This window comes from Castor canadensis, chromosome 15 (genome assembly GCF_047511655.1).
Source record: "Castor canadensis chromosome 15, mCasCan1.hap1v2, whole genome shotgun sequence".
In the NCBI taxonomy this organism is placed as follows: domain Eukaryota; kingdom Metazoa; phylum Chordata; class Mammalia; order Rodentia; family Castoridae; genus Castor; species Castor canadensis.
This window is the reverse complement of record NC_133400.1, coordinates 19,887,884-19,908,585: the sequence shown is the minus strand read 5'-3', so window position 1 is coordinate 19,908,585 and position 20,702 is coordinate 19,887,884. Positions and strand designations below refer to the sequence as shown.

General features: G+C 42.0%; 1 protein-coding gene across 5 annotated transcripts in view; it reads right to left on the bottom strand.

Annotated features, from left to right (window-relative positions):
* Cmtm4 (CKLF like MARVEL transmembrane domain containing 4) overlaps positions 1 to 20,702 on the bottom strand; it is a 57,443-nt gene that overhangs the window by 11,846 nt on the left and 24,895 nt on the right. For all 5 annotated transcript variants that reach the window (XM_074055901.1, XM_020174563.2, XM_020174561.2 and 2 more), the window contains exon 2: positions 4,011 to 4,187. In XM_074055901.1, coding sequence (XP_073912002.1) covers positions 4,011 to 4,187 — 177 coding nt within the window. The remainder of the gene's footprint in view (positions 1 to 4,010; positions 4,188 to 20,702) is intronic.

Here is a 20,702-nt window from a genome sequence, read left to right as displayed (position 1 = left end):
TTATTTCTATTTTTTTGGTTATTATGAAGAATGCAGCCATGAACCTACCAGCCTAAGTTTATATATATTTTCATTTGTCTTGGATCATCACATGATTCCTTTTATCTGTATCTTCTAGGTATTTTTTTGTTTTTGTTTTTGTACAAAAAACATCTATTACTTACATAATTTAAAAGGCTTACAGCGGGGATATACTATGAAAGTCCACATCAACCACTGAAGTTTCTGGGCTGTGAAACTTCAGGGCACCCCTGGATATGTCATCTGGTAAGGGTTTGGGGCTTCTAAAGTGAAAATTACTATTTAAATGTGTTAATGCCTTTGACGGCACATGTACCCTATCAGCTATAGGCTTTCCAGTTTGCCACAGTCCTCCCCACTCCCTGCAGTCTCACACAGCCACTTTATGTCACCTGTCTGATCCTTAGAATACTCCCTCTATGCTAGGAGATGAAGAGGAAGGTCAAAGACTAGGAACTAGGCAATCATCTAGCCCTTCACCCCATACACAAACACATACTTTCACTCTCGTTCAGAGTGTCCAGGCAACCCAGTAACAGATCAACACTGTCTGCCTAGAGGACACCAAGTAGATGCCTACTGGCCAATCTGGCCCACTGACAGATTGGACTTGTACAATATTCAAAACAAATTTGTCCAAACCAGTATTTAAACACCAGAAGACTACACGTAAAAACCAACACCTGAAAAACCAAACCCAGCCCCCAGCTACTCTTGAAGCAACACCACAATCAGCCACAGCTGAGCAGGGGCTGCCCTCTCTGTCTCTGACGCCAAGCCTCCGTCTCCTCACTTACCCCTTTGTGCCCAGCCCTAGTAGGTCCCAGGAGGCCCTGGATCCCGTTCCAGGCCCAAGGAATGAGCCATCCAACAACCTGCTCCACCCTTCCATATTCTGCTAGGAAGTAGCCTCTCATCTATCAAGGCCCAGTTGGAGTGTGACATTTTCTCCGACCATCCTGACTGACGCACTCCAGGCCTCCTGCCCTGAGGCATCCGCCACCTCCTTGCCTGTATTTTCTAGCCTCACACAATACCACATCCTAGCAAGCACTCATTCTACTGAAGAGCAGCTTACATTGGCCTGCACTGTACTTCTGTTCCCAAAACCTGACATGAAGCAGGTATGTTTGCTGAAAGGATCCAGGATGAAATCCTTGTAAACAGGTTCCACCTGGACCATCACTGCAGTATTGCTTGGTTCCCAAATCAGTGGGCTCTGTCTTTTGGTGGCTCCAGTTTCAACCATACACACTATGAGAGAAGGAAGTTTCCCATCACTTAGTCCATACTGTTCACCAACTCTGTTTTCAAATGACTTTGGGATGAAAGGGATAGTTGTACACTGACCAGAGTGGCAGCCCATTTACGGAGACCTTACTGTTTCAATCATATATCTTCCAGAGTCTCACTGAATCTTAACCTAATTATGATCTAGTAAGGTAGGATTTATTCTACGTTTAGAGATGAGGAAATTGGACACCAGAAAGGGTGAGTGTGGATAATGCAAGATTTGATCAAGTTTTGGGGCTTTTCTGAATCATACGAACATCTATGCTTATCATGAAACGTCCTGAGGTTTTGCTTGTGTTTTGGACAGGGGTCTATGTTTGCTAGGGTGAACTCAAAGAATCTTCCACCTTGGCCTCCAAAATAGCTGGGATTATAGGTATGTATCATGGTGGCTGGCTAACCAGGCCTGAGTTCATGCTCTGAGGTCATTCTTGGTAGGCAGATGAGTTTCAGCATGGGAAGTGGTGGCCAGAAAAACCAACCATGTTACAAGAACAGAACTTTTAGCACCACTCCTGGACACTGAGTTCAATCGCCCAGTGAGCAATGATTTGGTCAATCAATCATGCTCACCTAACAAAATCTCACTCTAAAAGAGCCCTAGGCAATGGGGATCAGTGAGCTTCTGGGTTGGCGGGCATATCCACGTGTTGAAAATGTGGCTCCTGCACTTGAGGCCCTTGTAGACCTTGCCCAATAGTCCCTGAGTTGTACACTTTATAATAAGCATTAATCATAACTAAATCATTTTCCTGAGATTTGTGAGTTGTAGATGATGACATACCTGAGGACAGGCTGTGAAACCGAATCTGTAGTGGGCCAGGCAGATGTGCCTGGGCATACCTGCTGATTTCTGAGGTCGGACAGCCTAGTAGGGCTGAGCCCTGAACCAATGCGTCTGCCTGTGCTAATTCTGGGAGCTGGCGTCAGAACTGAATGGAACTACTGGATACCTGATTGATGTTGAAGAATTAAGGACTGCTTGATATAATAAAGATATTTGGTATCAGGAAGAAAAAAAAAGAAAACAGAAATAGTTATGGCCAAAGGCTCAACAAAGTGGTCACTCTGGGTGTCTCCAGTCAGTTTTCAACCCACCACAACAACAGCAGCCAAAGTTCTCAGATAGGAAAAGTCTGAGCAAGGAGTCACAGCTATAGGAACCACTGAGAAGGAGAGGCCAAGGAGGAAGAAGGAAGCCAAGAGAGCAGTGTCGCCAGAGGCAAGAAAGAGCACAGAGTACAACCAGAAGGATGGAGTGTCCCAGAGCAACCCGAGGATCCAGAACATGGGGGGCTTCTAATGATGTAGTGGGGCTAGAAGCTAGCCTAGAAGGGTCTGGACATAAACTGGTCATGAACATCATGAGTCAGGATGGCAGGCTGGGAAAGGGCAGGAGCTGTCTTTAGGAAGGACACACTGGGAGGCTTTTGGGATGCTGGCAATATCCTGCTTCTTGACCTAGGTAGTGACTACATAATTGGTGTAATTCTTCACTATACTGTATATTTACTTTCACGTATTTTTTTTTTCAATTTGACAATAAAAGGTTGGAAAAGACACTAGATTGTAGGCAGGTGCAGACTTCTTATTTAGGGGAATTTGGCTAAGCAAGCCTTGGGCTCTGGTACCAGCTAAGAAGACGGAACCACTGAGAGCCCCTGAGTGGGGGTGTTGTGGTGGGAGGGAGAGAGTCAGACATCCATAAATAGCATCAACCCAGGTGAGGAAGGGATAGAAAGAGGGGTGGGGTAGAAAGGAGGCCTAGGGCACTAATAGAGGTAAGCAGAGATAGAACCTATAGGTGTATAAGCTCCTCATTTACAGAGGAAAACCCCACAGAACAAATCTCACAGTGCATCCAAAAACCTGACATTAGAAGAACGCTTCAGGTTGGGGTATAGCTCAAATGGAAAGCCCTTGCTTATTAGTAATGTGAGCCTTTAGGTCCAATTCCCGGCACCATCAAAAAAAAAAAAAAAGTGCACCCTCAAGATGACCATCTTGTTTATTGGTGTCCCAGTTGCCTGAAGTTTCTAAGGCTCTCAATAAAATACTTGTTGTGAGAAGGGCTGGGCTGAGGAGCAAACAGAACCCTGAGAAAAATGGGCCTGGAACTGACCGACTCTGAGCTTCTTATGACAACTTACAAGGGTGTCCAAACAGGGCTAAGAGACCAACCCATAGGGAGAAGAGAATACATTTCCACTGAAGGTCTTCTGATCAAATCACCCAAACCTCCAGGTTTTCCCAGATCTCAGAGTTTAATAGTATCCTTAGGCTTTGCAAGTTATTGGTACTTTCATTCATATTTTCAGTTCCTCCAGAATCAGAATTTTTATAAATGGCTTCTGTGTCTAGTCTGAAATATATGCAAGTGTATTAATTCCATTTTGTTTCCCATATTCTGCAAATATCAACATAACCAATTTCCTCAGATGATTGTATAGTAGAAATGACATTTTTAAAAGGCGAAACACAATTTTGTTATGTTACTACTGTTGGTTAAGATTCAATATACTTTGTAGTTTCACTCAACCCAGTAAAGAAATCTAAAATTTCACAGTTGAGTTATAAGGGCATATTTAAGTATCAACATAAACTAGAACCACACATGACATGGAGACATTCCAACTTTCCTTTTGAGGCAAGCAGTACCCAATACGTCCACAGTCAAAGTGGTGGCTTGTACTCACTGTCAGGTTCCAGTTGATCTGGGGGATCCTCATGTGAAGGTTGAGACTGAACAGAATCAGCAAGACTCCAGTCACCACAAATGCACTACAGCTTACAAACTCAAAAAAGTAGAGGCCTTCACACGGGGAGCACTCCATGATGGTCTCGATGCAGATGAACGCAATCAATGCCAAAATCTAGGAAGAAAATTGGAAACATACATGCATGTGTATATTTAGCACACATCTGTGGACATACATGCCTGCCATGTTGAAAGAAAATTGAACAACAGACAGCTGCAGAGTAACCAGGGACTGCAATGTAACCGTCAGAAATGGGAACTGGTTTGATTCTTAGGTAGGAACATGTAGATAGGCCTGAATAAAAGGATCAAGTTCCTAATGTAAACAGCAAAAGCCCCATCACTACACTGACATCAGCCCAGTGTGGGGTGGCCCTGGGAAGGAATCAGTGGCCCTCAGGAGGAAGGTGAAAACAGAAAGGAACATGTCTGTGATGCTTTAGCTCTACCTCTACCACCATAACCTCCTAAATTGCCTATGCGTGTTTCTAATTGATCATCTCTACCCCAATTCTGCCAAACACTGAGAGGGCAGAATTCTATGTCATCTGCCCCTACCTTGCTGGTTCATGCTGGGGTCACACAGGCTAACTAGGACACCACGGCTTGAAAAGCAGAATTGGTGCAATCCCCTCTTTCCCCTCAGTTAGAATTCCCTGAAAGAAGAGGCCTGCCTTAATTCATAAGCTTTTGGAAAGTTTATCACTGGACTTCACCACAAGAAGATGGATTGGCAATTTATAAAAAAACATTTTTAAAACTACCAATAATAGAATCAATTTCTTTCTAAAAGAACAAAGTAACATTCTAATAGTTTGGAGATCATAAAGTCAAAGAGATACCAATGGAAATTACCAAGTGAATTTGTAAAGGTAGAGTTGAGAAAGAGGAGATCCAAGGCTGAGTTAATGACTCTAGGACTAAGGGACGGTCAGGTGCTAGATTGGCCTTGGCCTCCTGGCCTCTACTTGGCTCTGATCCCTGAGCATCTCACAGCCACATCCAGGCTGGCCCTTACTAGGCATGTCAAGGAAGCAGAAGCAAGCAGCTCTGCAATCCTCTGGAGACATGAACTCTATCTAGAGCCAGGAGTACAGCATGGGGGAAGAGGAATGCGGAGGCCTCACTCCTTGCCCTACAGAAACAAAATTTGCCTTTTGACAAGGGCCCCAGATGACTATCTGAGAGAAGCAGCCAAGTCATGGATGCTGTAGGGCTCTACCCCTCGTCCCTTCCCTTGAAGTCCCACTCACACCTTTCAATGTTTCACTCAACGTACCACCTCATGGCTGTCATTTTATTCCACCCTCTCCCAGGACCTGTCTTTTGCTTTCATTGTGCATCTCTCTGCCTCCTGGGGGTCGGGGGCAGGGCCAGGCCACCTCCCCTATTCCTAAGGTACCAAGCACAGTAACTTGCAGAGCCCACAAACAGAGCTCAATAAGCCACTACAGACAGCCCCATGCCTACCATTCCTGATGCACTTGTCAGGGTTGAGGAAGGGTAGTTCTGCCTTTCCCACTATGGATTCTCCTAACCATCCTCTGGTCTGTTCACCTTTCTACTCTAAGTCAACACATAAGGTGTGGGTCTTATTGGTCAAAGGATACAACATCTCAGTTAGGGAGGATTAGTTCAAGAATTCTATTGTGTGGCATAATGACTATGGTTTTTATAACAATGTATTCTATTTTGAAAATGGCTCAGAAAGCAGATTTTAAGTCTTCTCACTAGAAAAAATAAGTGAGGTAATGCATATATTAGCTTGGAAGAGCCATTCCACAATGTGTATATATTTTTAAAGCATCATGTTGTACCAATAAATCTGTACCATTTATTTGTCCATAAGAATATAAACAAAATAAAAGACATGGGTCCCGGAACACATACTCTGCTTTTTCTAATGACTCTCCTTATAATTCTCCACAGGACCATAGACCTTAGTTCTCCATCTGAATTACATGCCTAACTTGCAATCAATTCATAAAAGAAACAGTTCATATAAGGGAAACTCCTAAACTACTTTTTCTTTTTCACCCCTGTAATCGGATCTACTAATCTTGGGCAAGAAATAACACACTGTACTGATGAGTTACAAATGTTTCTGGTATGCTAACTTCAAACATATCTGCTTTGGAAAGGTAACACCTACATACTTAAATGTTAAAATAAAAAAGGCTTGGCTTCAAGAATATCTAAATGTGATAGGCTATTCCTTACAGCAGTGAACAAGACAGACAAAATCCTAGATCATAGTCTAGATCATAGTCTAGATCATAGCCTAGATCATAGTTTTTTATTTAATTAAATAAAAAAAGAGTAAGTCAGTGATAACAACAAAGGAGAAAGATTAAAAAGCAAGGCAAGGTGCAGAAGCTATGGACTACATGGCCCTGGAAAAGGCTGTGGGAAGCAGGGGAGGGCTGTCAGGAGGGAAGGGAATGTGAGACATGGCCCTCAGCTGGTGCTAGGCAGGAGCACAGAGAGCACCACAGAGGCTTGCAGGAGGGAAGGCCAAATAGATAGAGCCCAAGGGCAAGCAGGTCTGGAGGTATCTAAGGCTTGTGGCTCTCTTCCCTGTGTGCCAGGGAAGCACTAGAGAAAGGCACGATCTGAGATGGGTCTTAAAAAGCCACCAGCTATTTCTGGGAGAATAGACTATGGGGAGGAGCAGGGCAGAGGCTGAAGAAGAGTTGGAAGGCCTCTGTGAAACCCTGAAGAGGGGAAGGGAGCATCTACCAGGGTGGTAACAGCACAGATGGAGAGAGGGATTGGATTCTGGGCATATGTTGAAGGCAGAGCCCATGGGATTTGCTGACAGAAGACAGGATGTGAAAGGAAGAGGGACAGCAAGCATGAGGTGAAGATTTTTGCCTGAGCAACAGGAAGAATAGCATTGCCACACTGAGATGGGGAAGTCTGCAGGGGAGCAGGTAAGGTGTGGGGGGTCAGGAGCATCAAATATATGAGTCTTGAGTTCCAAGGAAAGGTGGTATAGAAATGTAAATGGAAGTCATGGGACATGATGAGACTCATCCAGGTGTGAGTATAGACATCAAAGAGGAAGGTTAAGGGCTAAGCCTGCAGCACTCCAATCTATCCATGACAGAAAGAGCCCACAGACATCACTTTAAATTTTAGCCAGGCATGGGGGTACCCACCTTTAATCCCAGCACTCAGGAGGCTGAGGCAAGAGGATCAAGAGTTCAAAGCCAGAATGGGCTACATAGCAAGACCCTGTCTCACAGATAGATAGACAGATGGACAGACAGATAGATGGATACAAAAATTAAATATTTAATTTCCGTTTGCCAACTACCAACTGGATGTGGCAGCAGTCTCCAGGATGGCCCCACCTATCCATGCCTCCCTGGTATTCTCATCCTGTCACATAATGAATAGGGCTCACCTGTCATCTGATTTCACAGGCTAGGTCAGGAAACTCAATGTGGTTTCTGCCTTGCTCCTGCTCTCTGCCTCCCCTGGGATGACTTACTCACATCATGAGGACTCTCAAGAAGCCCTGTGGAGAGGTGTAAGTGCCAAAGAACTAAAGCCTCCTGCCAACAGCCAGGTGAAGGAATCATCTTGGAAGCAGGTTCCCCTGTCCCAGGTGAGCCTTCAGATGACACAGCTCCAGCCAACACCCTGTGACCGTATGAGAGAACGAAAGCAGAGCCACTTCGAATTCCTGATCCCCAGAAGCTAAAGGATAATAAAAGACTTTTTTTTTTTTTGGCAATAGTGGGGTTTGAACTCAGGCCCCATGTTTACTAGGCAAGCTCTTTACCACTTGAGCCACACCTCTAGCCAAGGGCTATTGTTTTAAACCACTAAGTTTTGGGTAATTATTTATGAATAATAAATAGATAATACACTGGGGGCCTCATTCATATTATAATTACTAATAGTAATAGAAAGTACATATTACTCACTGATTACCTAATAATCTAGCACCATACAAGCATTTCTCAACACTGTGGTAGACATTAGCCCCATTTTACATAAGGGAATAGAGTTCCTATGAGATAGACAGCAAGAGGCAGAGCCTGGATTTTATAGCCAAGACTGGGTCCTCAGTCTCTCTAGTTCTTACTGCCTCACTCTACTATTTCTTTACCAGTTCCCGTTCCTCATCCATAAAGTAATGCCTGCGCTTTCTGCATACCTCAAATGGTCATTATGTTTAAAATCAAAATGAAAATATTCAAAAGGGTCTCTATAAATAATAGACCATATCCAAAATAAGGAAATAAAAACACATTATCTACACATATATAGTTTTGGTTTTTTTGGTGGTACTACTACTTGAACTCAGGGACTACACCTTGAGCCACTCCACAAGACCTTTCTTTGTGATGGGTTTTTTGAGCTAGGGTCTCAAAATATTTGCCCAGGCTGGCTTCAAACAACGATCCTCCTGATCTCAGCCTCCTGAGTAGCTCGGATTACAGGTGTGAGCCACTGGCGCCCAGCACATAGTTTTTAAAACCATGAAGCATACATTATACATCTTCTTTTCTAGCCTACTTTTTCTTCTAGTGTCCGCAGGCAATTCCACATAAACAGAAAATGCATGCTATTTTTAAAATACCATTTTATGACATTTTCATACATGACATGCATGTTGCTTTTAATGACTACACAGTATTTGTATGTAAAGATCCATAAATGCATACATAAACACACTGTAATTTTACCAATCACATGCTGATAGGTATCTAGATGTAATACTCTGCCATTATAAGCAGAATTTTACCTGACATTTGGTACAGCAAATGTTAAAATGTCTTCCAGCCAAGTGAAATCTAATAATGACTGCTGAAGCATACCTACCTATTGACCAACAGAAGAAACAAAGGACTCAGACCAAGTTATACTGGAAGCCAAAAACTTGATGGCATCCAAGGAATCAAAAGTAACTGAACTTAGAGCAACTTTATAGAGGACACGGGTCACATGTGAGAGTGTACAGAGATGTTCAAGAAGATGTGAATAAGGAAAAGCTATGGAGTGTGCTTATCAGGAGGGCATAGGTGCCTATGGAGAGCCGTTTCCATGCAATACCCACCTGATGACCCAAAGTAAGTATTTACAGAGTTCATAAGTAAATTGATATTACAAGGTTGTCGGATTTCCACAATTGTGGCTAATTATAATTGGCAACACCAAAAAGGAGGCAGGGAGAGAAAACAGGACTGTGGTTAAGTTATAATATTTAAATGTTCATAGAATGTTACCACTGATTTGAGTGTAAAGTGTTAAGGCCTTTTTGGTGTCAACAGCACTGTTCACCAAGACATCCAGTTCTCTTCCAATCAGACACATGGTTGGGTTAGAGATTTGTGCTGTGAGATTTTCCATAGGCAGATTTTTTCTAGAAGATGAGGCTAATGCTTCAGAGTCCTTCACTTGCATCCATTTCTTGCAACACCCTGGAAGGGACTTCAGCAATGTGGTCACGTGGTTGTGCTTTTGGAAGTCTACAAAGCAAGCTGTTTTGACTGTAATCATCTAAGATCCCCCCCACCTCCTTCCCCTCTGACTTCCTCTGTCACAGCTGCTGCTCTGTCCGGTGATGATGGAATAGCAATGGACATTTTAGGGATTGGGTTAACTGGAAGTTGAGTGAGGGATACATTAAATTGGGGTTAGCTGTCACTTCCACATATGGTCAAATTCCTGTAGCTCTTCCAGTGTGGGCATGGCATCCAGATATGCTAACATGCACTGCACTGACCAACCTGACATTGTGATAAAGGGAGTAAAGGGACAGGGCCCCAAATTCATGAGAGAAACATGCCTTACCTACAATGCCCAACTAGAATTATGCGGGTAGTGGAAGAGAAATGGGGTTGAACCATACCAGAAGCTTGTCTGGAATATTCTTCGGCTCATCAAGTACGTAAAACTGCAAGTGGAGAATCCCGATGTCATCAGGATCTAATGGACATTTGTCTTTCAGAGATATGCTCAATATTTCAGCATGTGTAACCATGAGTGAACTGTACACTTTCTCCCTTTTTGGTGGGAATCACATGAACTAGAACTACTCCAGGGTTTGCAGCTCATTAAAGCCTGTAGCTGTATTATGGACAGAAAGTCAATATGTATGGGAAGCTGCAGTTTTGTGTGTCTCAATGCATCAGATACACCTTGGTATTTCCGACAAACTTTGAACTGACCAAGTCTGTTAGTCCCAAGTAAAATGGCACCCAAAACTGCCTCCCAATTCACTGGAACAGCCTGAATGAGCCTTCTGGTGTCAGACTCCTACACATATTCATCAATAAATCTGTATATAGTAGAGGTGCTCCCATCCCCCCCACACACACCTGCATAGTGTTAGGGGTCAAACCCAAAGCCTTGTGTATGCCAAGCAGGCGTTTTACTACCGAGCTACTGTATTATTCTTATATAATAAACCTTAATTTCAGATTGATTTTATATACACTTTCAGAATTGCTGATCACTTTAATACAATAGGAAGGATCTATCTTAGTGGAAGCCAATACAAAAATAGAAAGAAAAAATTAGTTTTAATTCAAAACAGTGTGGTTTTGTTGTTATTTTTTTGGTGGTGGTACTGGGGTTTGAATTCAGACAGAGCTTGTGCACTCTACTGCTTGAGCCACTCTGCTAGTCCCTTAGCATGCGTCTTATTCTGAATAAATATTCACTATTGTGCCTGGTTTTGTATTTTAATTATATCCATTTTTTCCTTAAAGTGGGCCTCCAAAGTCATTATTAATCTCATGATCCCCGAAACCTGGGTTTGGGCAATGAAATTCAAGTGGCTGAAGTGCCTGCTACTCTGATGGCAATATTTAGGAACCATGAGCAGTTTCACCATGCTCCTTCCCTAGCCCCAGCAGCCAGCAATACTCCAGATCTGAGGCAGGAAGGGAGGCAAATGACAAACACATGAACACACACACTCAACTTCCAACAAGAGAAATGCAAACTGGCACCTCCTTTGTGCCTACCGATTCATAATGATTACAAAGTGCTATCCCATACCAGTGGGCAAGGAAGCCACCTCCCACACTGATGCCCTGGCACACAGAGTGACCTCAGAGTCCTTGTCAAAACTGTCAAAAGTGGGCTTGTGGAGTGGCTTATGTGGTAGAGCGCCTGCCTAGGAAGCATGAGGTCCTGAGGTCAAACCCCAGGGCCACCAAGCAAAACAAAACTGTCAAAAGTGTCCAGCAGAAGAGCCAAGGCTAAATACATGACAGCATATCCACATATAGTAAAGAACCAGAAGCAGAGAAATGAGCACATGTGGAACCATTCACAAATATTTTTAAATGAAATTAAAAACTTTAATGGAAAATGAAAGCCACTCTGCAAGTCCATGTTGATTCCATTTCTTTATCAGAGGAGTTCATCCTCTCCAAAGCCTGCTTTATGGCACACAAACCTGTCTTCTGGCCACCACTGCACTCTGAGCTGGTGGCAGGCACACTGCAAGAGGCCAGCCTCACTCTCAAAGCCAAAGGCCCCCAAGAAGGAATACTGGCCCTAATATATTTGAAGACATCTTCAAAGGCTAGTCAAGAAGACATCAGAAGATGGAAAGACCTTCCATGCTTGTGGATCGGTAGAATCAACATTGTGAAAATGGCTATACTACCAAAAGCAATCTACATGATCAACACAATCCCTACCAAAATTCCAATGGCATTCTACACAGAAATAGAAAAATCAATCGTGAAATACATACGGAAACACAAAAGACCTCAAATAGCCAAAGCAATTCTGAGCAAAAGAGTCTGATGCTGGAGGCATCACAATACCTGACTTCAAACTATACCACAGACCCATAGCAATAAAAACAGCATAGTATTGGCACAAAAACAGACAGGAAAACCAATGACCAGAAGACCCACACATAAACCCCACACCTACAGTCAACTGATCTTTGACAAAGGATCCCAAAACACACAATGGAGAAAAGACAGCCTTTTCAACAAATGCTGCTGGGAAAACTGGATATCCATGTGTAGAAGACTGAAAATAGATCCCTGTCTTTCACCCTGTACCAAAATCAACTCAAAGTGGATCAAAGACTTTAATATAAGGCCCAAAACCCTGAAACAACTCCAAGAAGCAATAGGAAATATACTGGAACAGATAGGTATAGGAAATGACTTCCTAAACAGAACTCAAAAGGCTCAGCATCTAAAAGAAACAATGAACAAATGGTACTGCATCAAACTAAAGAGCCTCTGCACAGCAAAGGAAACAGTCACCAGACTCAAGAGACAGCCCACAGAAGGGGAGAAAATCTTTGCCAGCTACTCATCTGATAAGGGACTAATATCTAGAATCAAGTAACTCAGCCCCCAAAGAATCAACACCCCAATGAAGAAATGGGCACATGAATTAAACAGGGAATTCTCAAAGGAAGAGGTACAAATGGCCAGTAAATACATGAAGTAGTTTTCAACTTCCCTGGCTATAAGAGATGCCAATCAAAACAACACTTAGATTTCATCTTACCCCAGTTAAAATGGCTATATTCAAGGTTCATAACAACAATAAATGCTGGCAAGGAAGTGGCGAAACAGGAACCCTTATACACTGCTGGTGGGAATCCAAGTTGGTACCACCACTATGGAAAGCAGTACAGAGATTCCTCAAAAAACTAGAGATAAAACTGCCATATAATCCAGTGATACCACTCCTGGGCATCTACCCAAAAGAACGTAAGATAGGATACAGTAGAGACAGCTGTACACTGATGTTCACTGCAGCACTATTCACAATAGCCAAGCTCTGGAAACAACCCAGCTGCCCTAAAATAGATGAGTGGATCATGAAATTATGGTACATATACACAATGGAGTATTACTCAGCTACAAGGAATAATGATATGCGATTTGAAGGTAAATGGATGAACTTGGAGGAAATCATGCTAAGTGAAGTTAGCCAGGATCAGAAACACAAAAGATGTATGTTTTCCCTCATAAGGGGAAGACAGATTCAAAGATAAACATATAAACAAAAACAAGCATGATCATATACAAACTCAAATGTAGAACATGTTTGTCACAGTGGAACTACTCTACAGAACTCGGAGAAAGAGAGAAAGGAAAAAGAATGATAGATCATCAGTAATATCGCATATCATAACGTGTGAAGGTAGAAAATACAAGGACGTATATTGAAAACTATTGAAAAATGGGGAGGATAAGGTCAAAATAGTTTCTGCTGGGTATCAAGGGGGTGAGGGGGAGAGGGAGGGGGCAGGGGGCTAAGCGAGGGGGTGGGGGAAAGGGGGAGAAATGACCCAAACATTGTATGCACATTTGAATAAAAAAAAAGAAAAATGGGGAGAGGGAGGTAAAGGGGTAACAGGGAATATTCGAAGGGATTGAACAGACCAAAGTAAAGCACACACACAGAGGGCATACATTGAGACATCCCATTGAACATCAACTTAAATATTAATAATGAAAATCAGGACTGAAAAATTGGCAAAATGTGTGCAGTGGGTGGGGGGGGTTTCCTAAGGGGAAGAGGGAGGGTGAAGGAAGGAGATTAAGGTGATGGTATATGGTTGATGGACTTCAAAAGCCTATATGAAACAGAACTAAATAACATCTTGCAATTGCTTTAAGTAGGGTGGTGAGGGGGCTGAGGGGGAGAGACGATGCGGGCAATGTAAATAATATACAATATAACTCTAATCAGAATTGTCATTATGAATTCCCCTGTATAATGATTATCTCCTAATTAAAAAAAAAAAGCTAGTCAAAATCCTAATCTTCCTTGACCACTGTTTTATCAAAAGATTTAAAATATGCACAGTTTAAAATACGCTTATCTACAAAAACTACAGCATTTAAACAATTTTTTGTGAAAAATGCAGAACTACAGAACTACATGAAAAGCCTTAAAAGTCATCAGATGTTGAAATGACTGCCTCTTTGAAACTCTGGCTTATCCATTGAGGAAACTTTTCTGTTGTGTTTACTCTGAAACCACGGATGCAGTGGGACCCTCTGGGTTACAGAGAAGCAACCCTAAATTCACATAGGTGTGTGTGGCTGTGGCCCCACCCTGATCTTGGGATGCCCACAGCACATCAGCATCTTAATAGTTCTGAAAAGTGCACAATCCTGTTCACCTTTATTTGACACATGGATTATGTTACATGAGCACAGAATCTCCTTCCCCAGCATACTATTAACACTTTGTACAGAGGAGTTTGGAATAAAACCAGTTTGGAAAACACAGAAAGCATGTGCTGATCAATGCTCAGCTTGGTCAGGTCATGCTCAATTTACATAGTAAAAACAGAGAAGCTCACTGACCCAGCAGGGTGGCAATGACACAGGACCCTGCTAACTGAATGGTAATCACACGCTCACACAGCAGTAGCCACACAGCCTTCAGAATCCATTGAGTTCTAATCAGCTTCCAGTCCTTCATTTTTCTAAGAAAAATAATCCATGGATTCTTCCTTCTCCAGGGAGGCCATCTCATGAGGAAAGTATATTTAAATAATACCCTCTTCTCCCTTAAACAACAGCACAATGAGCAAATATGTTTTGATTCTGGAACAAAGGAGCTAATTGCAGGCGTAAATTATTTCACCAGCAACCACCATCTCTGCACATGATCTTTGGTTTCACTGTTTTTCTCCAGCTAAATAGACAGTGCCCAGGCTACAGATTTAAGAGTTACAAAGTATTACAAGAAAACCACCTGCTCTGGAAGGGTAGAAAAGGTCCTCAGAAGCTTGGACACTGTCCCTCCCCCCCACCCCCCACCCACACACACTGACAGGGAGGGCTAATTAATCAGTATGATTAGTAGAGCAAAAAAGCCAAGAGACAGAAGCAAATAAGTTCCTAATGGTTAAGAAAGAGATGAGGACAAAAGAGAGAGGATGCCAAGGGCTCAGGGCAGTCAGAAGGAAACCAGAGGGCAGACAGCCAGGGCCCATCAGAGGGCTACAAGGTGTGCACCCGTGGCAGGCAGCCACACTCCAAGCAGAGTTGCCCAGTCCTGAAGGCTTTGTTTCCACAATAGACAGAAGGGTGCAGGCTGCTCAGGAAGCCTAGGTTTGGTCTGAGCTTGGCTCATGTCACAAGGCCTACTCAAACTAGTGCTCCTGACAAACTGGATTCTACTGTGCAAATAATTTTGCTATTTTGGAATCCTAAAACCATAAATAATAGTTGAATTGTGGAGACTGCATTCCATTTCAGTTTTTTGGTAAGATTCGCTTTTTCTTAATGTAAATTTTTATACTTACAGCACAAGTGTGCTCTGAGACATGTTAAACCACAGGTGATTTGTCAGCAAGGACTGCCACAAGACATCACAGTCTCAGGCTTATTTACAATAGGCTTATTTTTGAAACTTAGAGCACAAAGTGTTATCCAATGAAGTGCAAAACATTTTCTTGTTTTTAAAAGAAACTCTAGAAAATCTTATGTGGTTTGATGATATAATTGCACATGATTTCAGAAAACCACAGGATGGTCAGCATCTTTCATGCCAAGAGAATCGCCACAGAACTTTACTGCAAATGCCACCCTGCCCAAAAAGCTCCATTTCCAGACCATTTAGATTAGCAATGGAGCAAAAACAACGCACATGCTAACGACACAGGAAGCAAACTGCTTACAAATCATACACAGCTGGAGATATTTAGCAATGCTGCTGGCATTAGGGGTTTCATCCCCACCTTTCTTTTTTTTTTTTTCTTTTAGCAATACTGGGGTTTGAATTCAGGGCTTCATGCTTGTTGGGCAGGCACTCTTAACACCTGAGCCACTCCTTAGCCACCCACCTCCCTTTCTTTCATGGTCCTTGCTTCATGGAAGAAGCTGGGATCCCAGAGGACAGAATCCCATCCCCACATGATTCAAAAGCAACCCCTTCCCCTTTCCTTCTTCCTGCTTTAACTCCCAGGCACCTCCTGCCCCAACATCTCTGACAAACACCATTAACAGAATGAAAACAGGGCACTCCTTTTCTCATTGACTAACAAGCCAGCAGGCTGCAGCAACTTTTTGCTAAAGGTTGATTTAAACCAAGAAAGTGAACTGCATATTCTGAGGCCAGGCAGAGGCCAGGAAAACTCAGCTCAGTGAGCCCCTCAGCCCTGCACCTCTGTACCATCCCACTGAGGAGGGTCCGGTCTACTTCCTGTGGATGGGGGAAAGCAACAAGCTTAGGGTTAGCCACACAAAAACAAGTAAAAAAGAAACAATTACTGGTGAGGATGCAGGATGGGCGGGAAGAGGGGAACCCTTGTGGCTAAAGGAGTAGAGTGACTGCCTAGCAAACAGGAATCTCTGAGTTCAAACCCCAGTACCAAAAAAAAAAAAAAAAAAAAAAACTTATAACTGGTGGGAATATAAATTAGTGAAGCCACTATAAACATCAGTATGGAGGCTCCTCAAGAAAATAAAACTAGAATGTAATACTGCTATAACACTCTTGGGCATATATCTGAAAGAATGTAAACCAATATATAGAGAGACACCTGCACACCCATGTTTACAGCAGCACTATTTACAATGGCCAAGATATGGAACCAATCTAGGTACCCAACAATTTATGATTGGATAAAGAAAAATGTGGTGCGGCGTTGGTGGTATAGTGGTGAGCATAGCTGCCTTCCAAGAAAAATGTGGTAAATATAAACAATAGAGTATTATTCAGCCATAAAAAAAGAATGAAATTGTGTGATTTTCAGGAAAACAGATAGAAATGGAGATTATCACATTAAGTGAGATAAGCTCAGAAAAATACCACATTTTCACTCACTTGTGGAATCTAGACCTAAAAAAAAAATATAATCATAAAAGGGGGTTGCTTTGGAAGTTCAACAAGTGGGAGGAAGGGGAAAGGAACAGTGATGGGAGTGAACACTATAGAAGTACATTATATATATGAATATATACACACACAGATATATATGAAAATAGCACAATGAAATGTATCAAAACCTATAAAAAAGAGGAGGGAAGAGGGAGAGTGGCTGAGAAAGAGTTACATAGATGGAGTGAATTTGATCAAAGTACATTATATGTGTATAGTAATCACAATGAAATCACTTTACACAATTAGTTTAATAAAAATTTTAAACTAATGGATGAAAGTTTGAGAGAGATGTTTACATAGTATAATATTATTTCCCTATTAAAAATATTTATTAATCACAGAGGAAAAACAGTAACTTGACAGTGGAGAGGCCTGGCAGACATCACTTTAACCAGGTTAAGTTCACTAGGAATGAAGCAAATTCACATCATTTGTCTGATATGATGCACTGAAAAACCACATCATCACATCTGTGGTATTCCTCACAATACCACAGAATGATCAAAATCTAAACAAGCAGAAAATGTCAGACAAATCTAAATTGAGGGATACTACAAAATAACTGGCCTGTATCCTCCCAAAATGTCAAAGGCATGAAACACAAGGGCTGAGAAACTATTCCAGACTCAAGGAGATTAAAGAGACAGGACAACTAAGTGCAACACATGACTCAGGGCTTTCTTTTACTACAAAGAAGAGTTTGGGGATGAGACAAACATGATTGAGATCTATGGATTAACTAGTACTACTGAATCAATGCTGATTTCCTGATCTTAGTAATTATATTGTGTCAAAGAAGAAAGGAGACTGAAGTTTTTAGAGGTAAAGTGGATGATGGTAACACATGCCTGTAACCTCATAATCTCAGCACTCAGGAGACTGAGGCAGGAAGATTGTGAGTTCAATGCCAGCCTAGGCTACACTGCAAGCCCCCGTCTCAAAAATAAAAAGACACAGAGAGATAGAGAAGCATTGAGACTGCAGTGTACTCTTTAAGAGACTTATAATCATCATTCAAACATACATTTACACAAGCATATATGGGCATTAGAGAGAGAATGTGATAAAAAATTAATATTTGGAAAATTCAGGTAAAAGTTAAAAGTAGATATTATTTTTGTACTATCTATTCTTACAACATTTCTTTAATTTTGAAATTTTCAAAATAAAAGGTCTTGTAAGTGACAATTAAGTATTGAAATATTCTTTATTTATTTTGGGAGGAAATGGGGTTTGAACTCAGGGCTTTGCACTTGCAAAGCAGGCACTCTATTGCTTGAGCCACGTTTCTAGTCCATTTTGCTTTGGTTAGTTTGAAGATGGGATCTTGCAAACTATTTGCTCAGGCTGGCCTCAAATCTCAATCCTCCTGATCTCAGCCTCCCAAGTATTGAGGATTACAGGTGTGCGCCACCAGCACCAGGTTTGAAATATATTTTAAATGCATAAAATTTCATAAGTTTGTATTGATATAATGTAACAAAGAAAATTTTTTAAAACATTGCATTTTTAAAATTCCTCATCAATTTTTTATTTAAAGGATGCTAAAAGCATCAGCTTGTTAATAGGAAATTGATAAAGGAAAGGAGCCAAGCATTTGCCTTCTCTTCCTGTTCAAAGCACATTTCAGGGTAATCAAACAGAACTCCAGCTAATGAACCCAGTAGGAAGAACAGGATTAGAAAAACACCATTTTGTAATGGATGTAAGCCCAGGTCTCTCAATCCATCTGAAAACTACAGGACATGAATTTGGCTGGACTCAACCAAAAAATACTCTGTTTTGACTATTCACTTACCAAAGTCATCCTTCTAACCCCATTCGAGTTATCACTCCTCCACTATGGCTTTCTCTGGCTCTGTCTTCAGCTCAAACCAGTTTTATCTACTATTCCTATGTCTACTCCAGTGGTTCATATACTTGGTCACCTGGGGATCTTTTCCATGCCCACAATGGACTCCAGAACAAGGTTTTGCCAACTTGGTCCCGCTAACACTTATGACGGGATCATTTTTTGCTGGGAGGGCTATCCTGTACACTGCAAGATGCTTAGCAGCATCTCTGGCCCCCACCCACAAGGTGTCAGTTCTCACCCCATCTCCTGGAGGTAACAATCAATCATTTCTCTAGATAGTATCAGATGTCCCCAGCAGGAAGCAAAAATCCCTCTTCCCCATGAGAACTGACTGGTCTAGGCCACGATCCTCAATGGCTCTTAAAGCCCTTAGTTAAAAGACTGATGAGGAATTTTAAATAAATGGATCAGCCATATACCAACCAAGCATAGTGTCACCAAAAGTGTGACCTTCAGCCACAAGTACCTGGTGACGTGGCTGACAGTGGCATGTGGCACACAGCTACAGCTCTGGTGTGCTGTGCCCACCAAGCCTAGAGTCCACCAGTTAACAGCAAATACAGAGCAATGGGAGTGGGGAGAACCATGCTATGGGAGGCCACCAGGCAAAGCTGAAATGTGGGACACTATATGACAAATGACCTCATCTCTTCAACAAATATCACAGAAGAAGAAGACTGTTACAGACTGAGACTAAAGAAACAAACCAAGTAAATGCAGCAAACAGATCTTATTCTGATCCTAATTAAACAAAGCAAAAGGTATTTGTGAGGTCACTGGAGCAAAGTGAGCATATATTGGTTATTAGATGATATTTAGGAACTGTTACTTAGATGTGCTACTGATACTGTAGGTGTGTCATTTGTAAACAGTTATTAACTGGTAGAGATGCATACTTAGTACTACAGTTGAAAGGTGCTGGTACATGAGGCTTGTCTTAAAATATTGTATCAAAAGAAGGAAGAGTTGATGAAACTAAAATGCAAAATGGTGGTAACTGGTAAAGAGGGGGATGTGCCTACGATTTGTTACACTAGTCTCTTTACTAGTGTATGTTTGAAGGTTCCATTTTAGAAAGCTATACTGTAAAAGAATGTTAAAGAACATACCCAAAATAAACAAAAGCCTCAAATCTCTATAGTAAGAAAATAACTAAAAAGTAGGCAAAAGGGACTAAATACTTCATGAAAGAAGGTACACAGCTGGGCACTGGTGGCTCACACCTGCAATCCCAGCTACTTTGGAGGCTGAGATGGAAGGATCACGATTCAGGGCCAGCCCAGGCAAATAGTCTCATGTGACCCCCATCTCGAAAATAACCAGAGCAAAATGGACTAGTGGTAGAGTGCCTGCTTTGCAAGTGCAAAGCCCTGAGTACCACCCACTACCATCAAAAAAAAAAAAAAAAGATGATACACAGGTGGTGCAAGTACATGAAAAGACCCTTCATCATTAGCCATTAGGGAAATGCAGCTTAAAGTCACAGTGATATGCCATTTCACACCGTTTGAGTGGCTGCAACTTAGAAATAACAGAGACCATAGCGGTGGCTAGGATGCAAGGCAGCTGGCGCTTCACACAGCACTGGTAAGAATGCAAAGCATGACAGCCACTCTGGAAATGGTTTGGCAGTTCCTTATAAAGTTAAATATACCCTTGCCATATGACCTGGCAATATCACTTGAGTATACTACCCCAGAGACATAAAAATTATCATCACACAAAGACCTGTGCACAAATGTGCACAGTCACCGAACTCTGGAAACAACTCAATGTTCTTTAGCAGGTACATGGATAAGCAAGCTGTGGTATAGCCACAAAATGGAATACTACTCAGACAAATAGAGGACTGAATTATTGATATGCATGGCAAGGATGAATCTCAATGCCAAGTGAACACAGCCAGACTCAAAAAGCTCTATACAA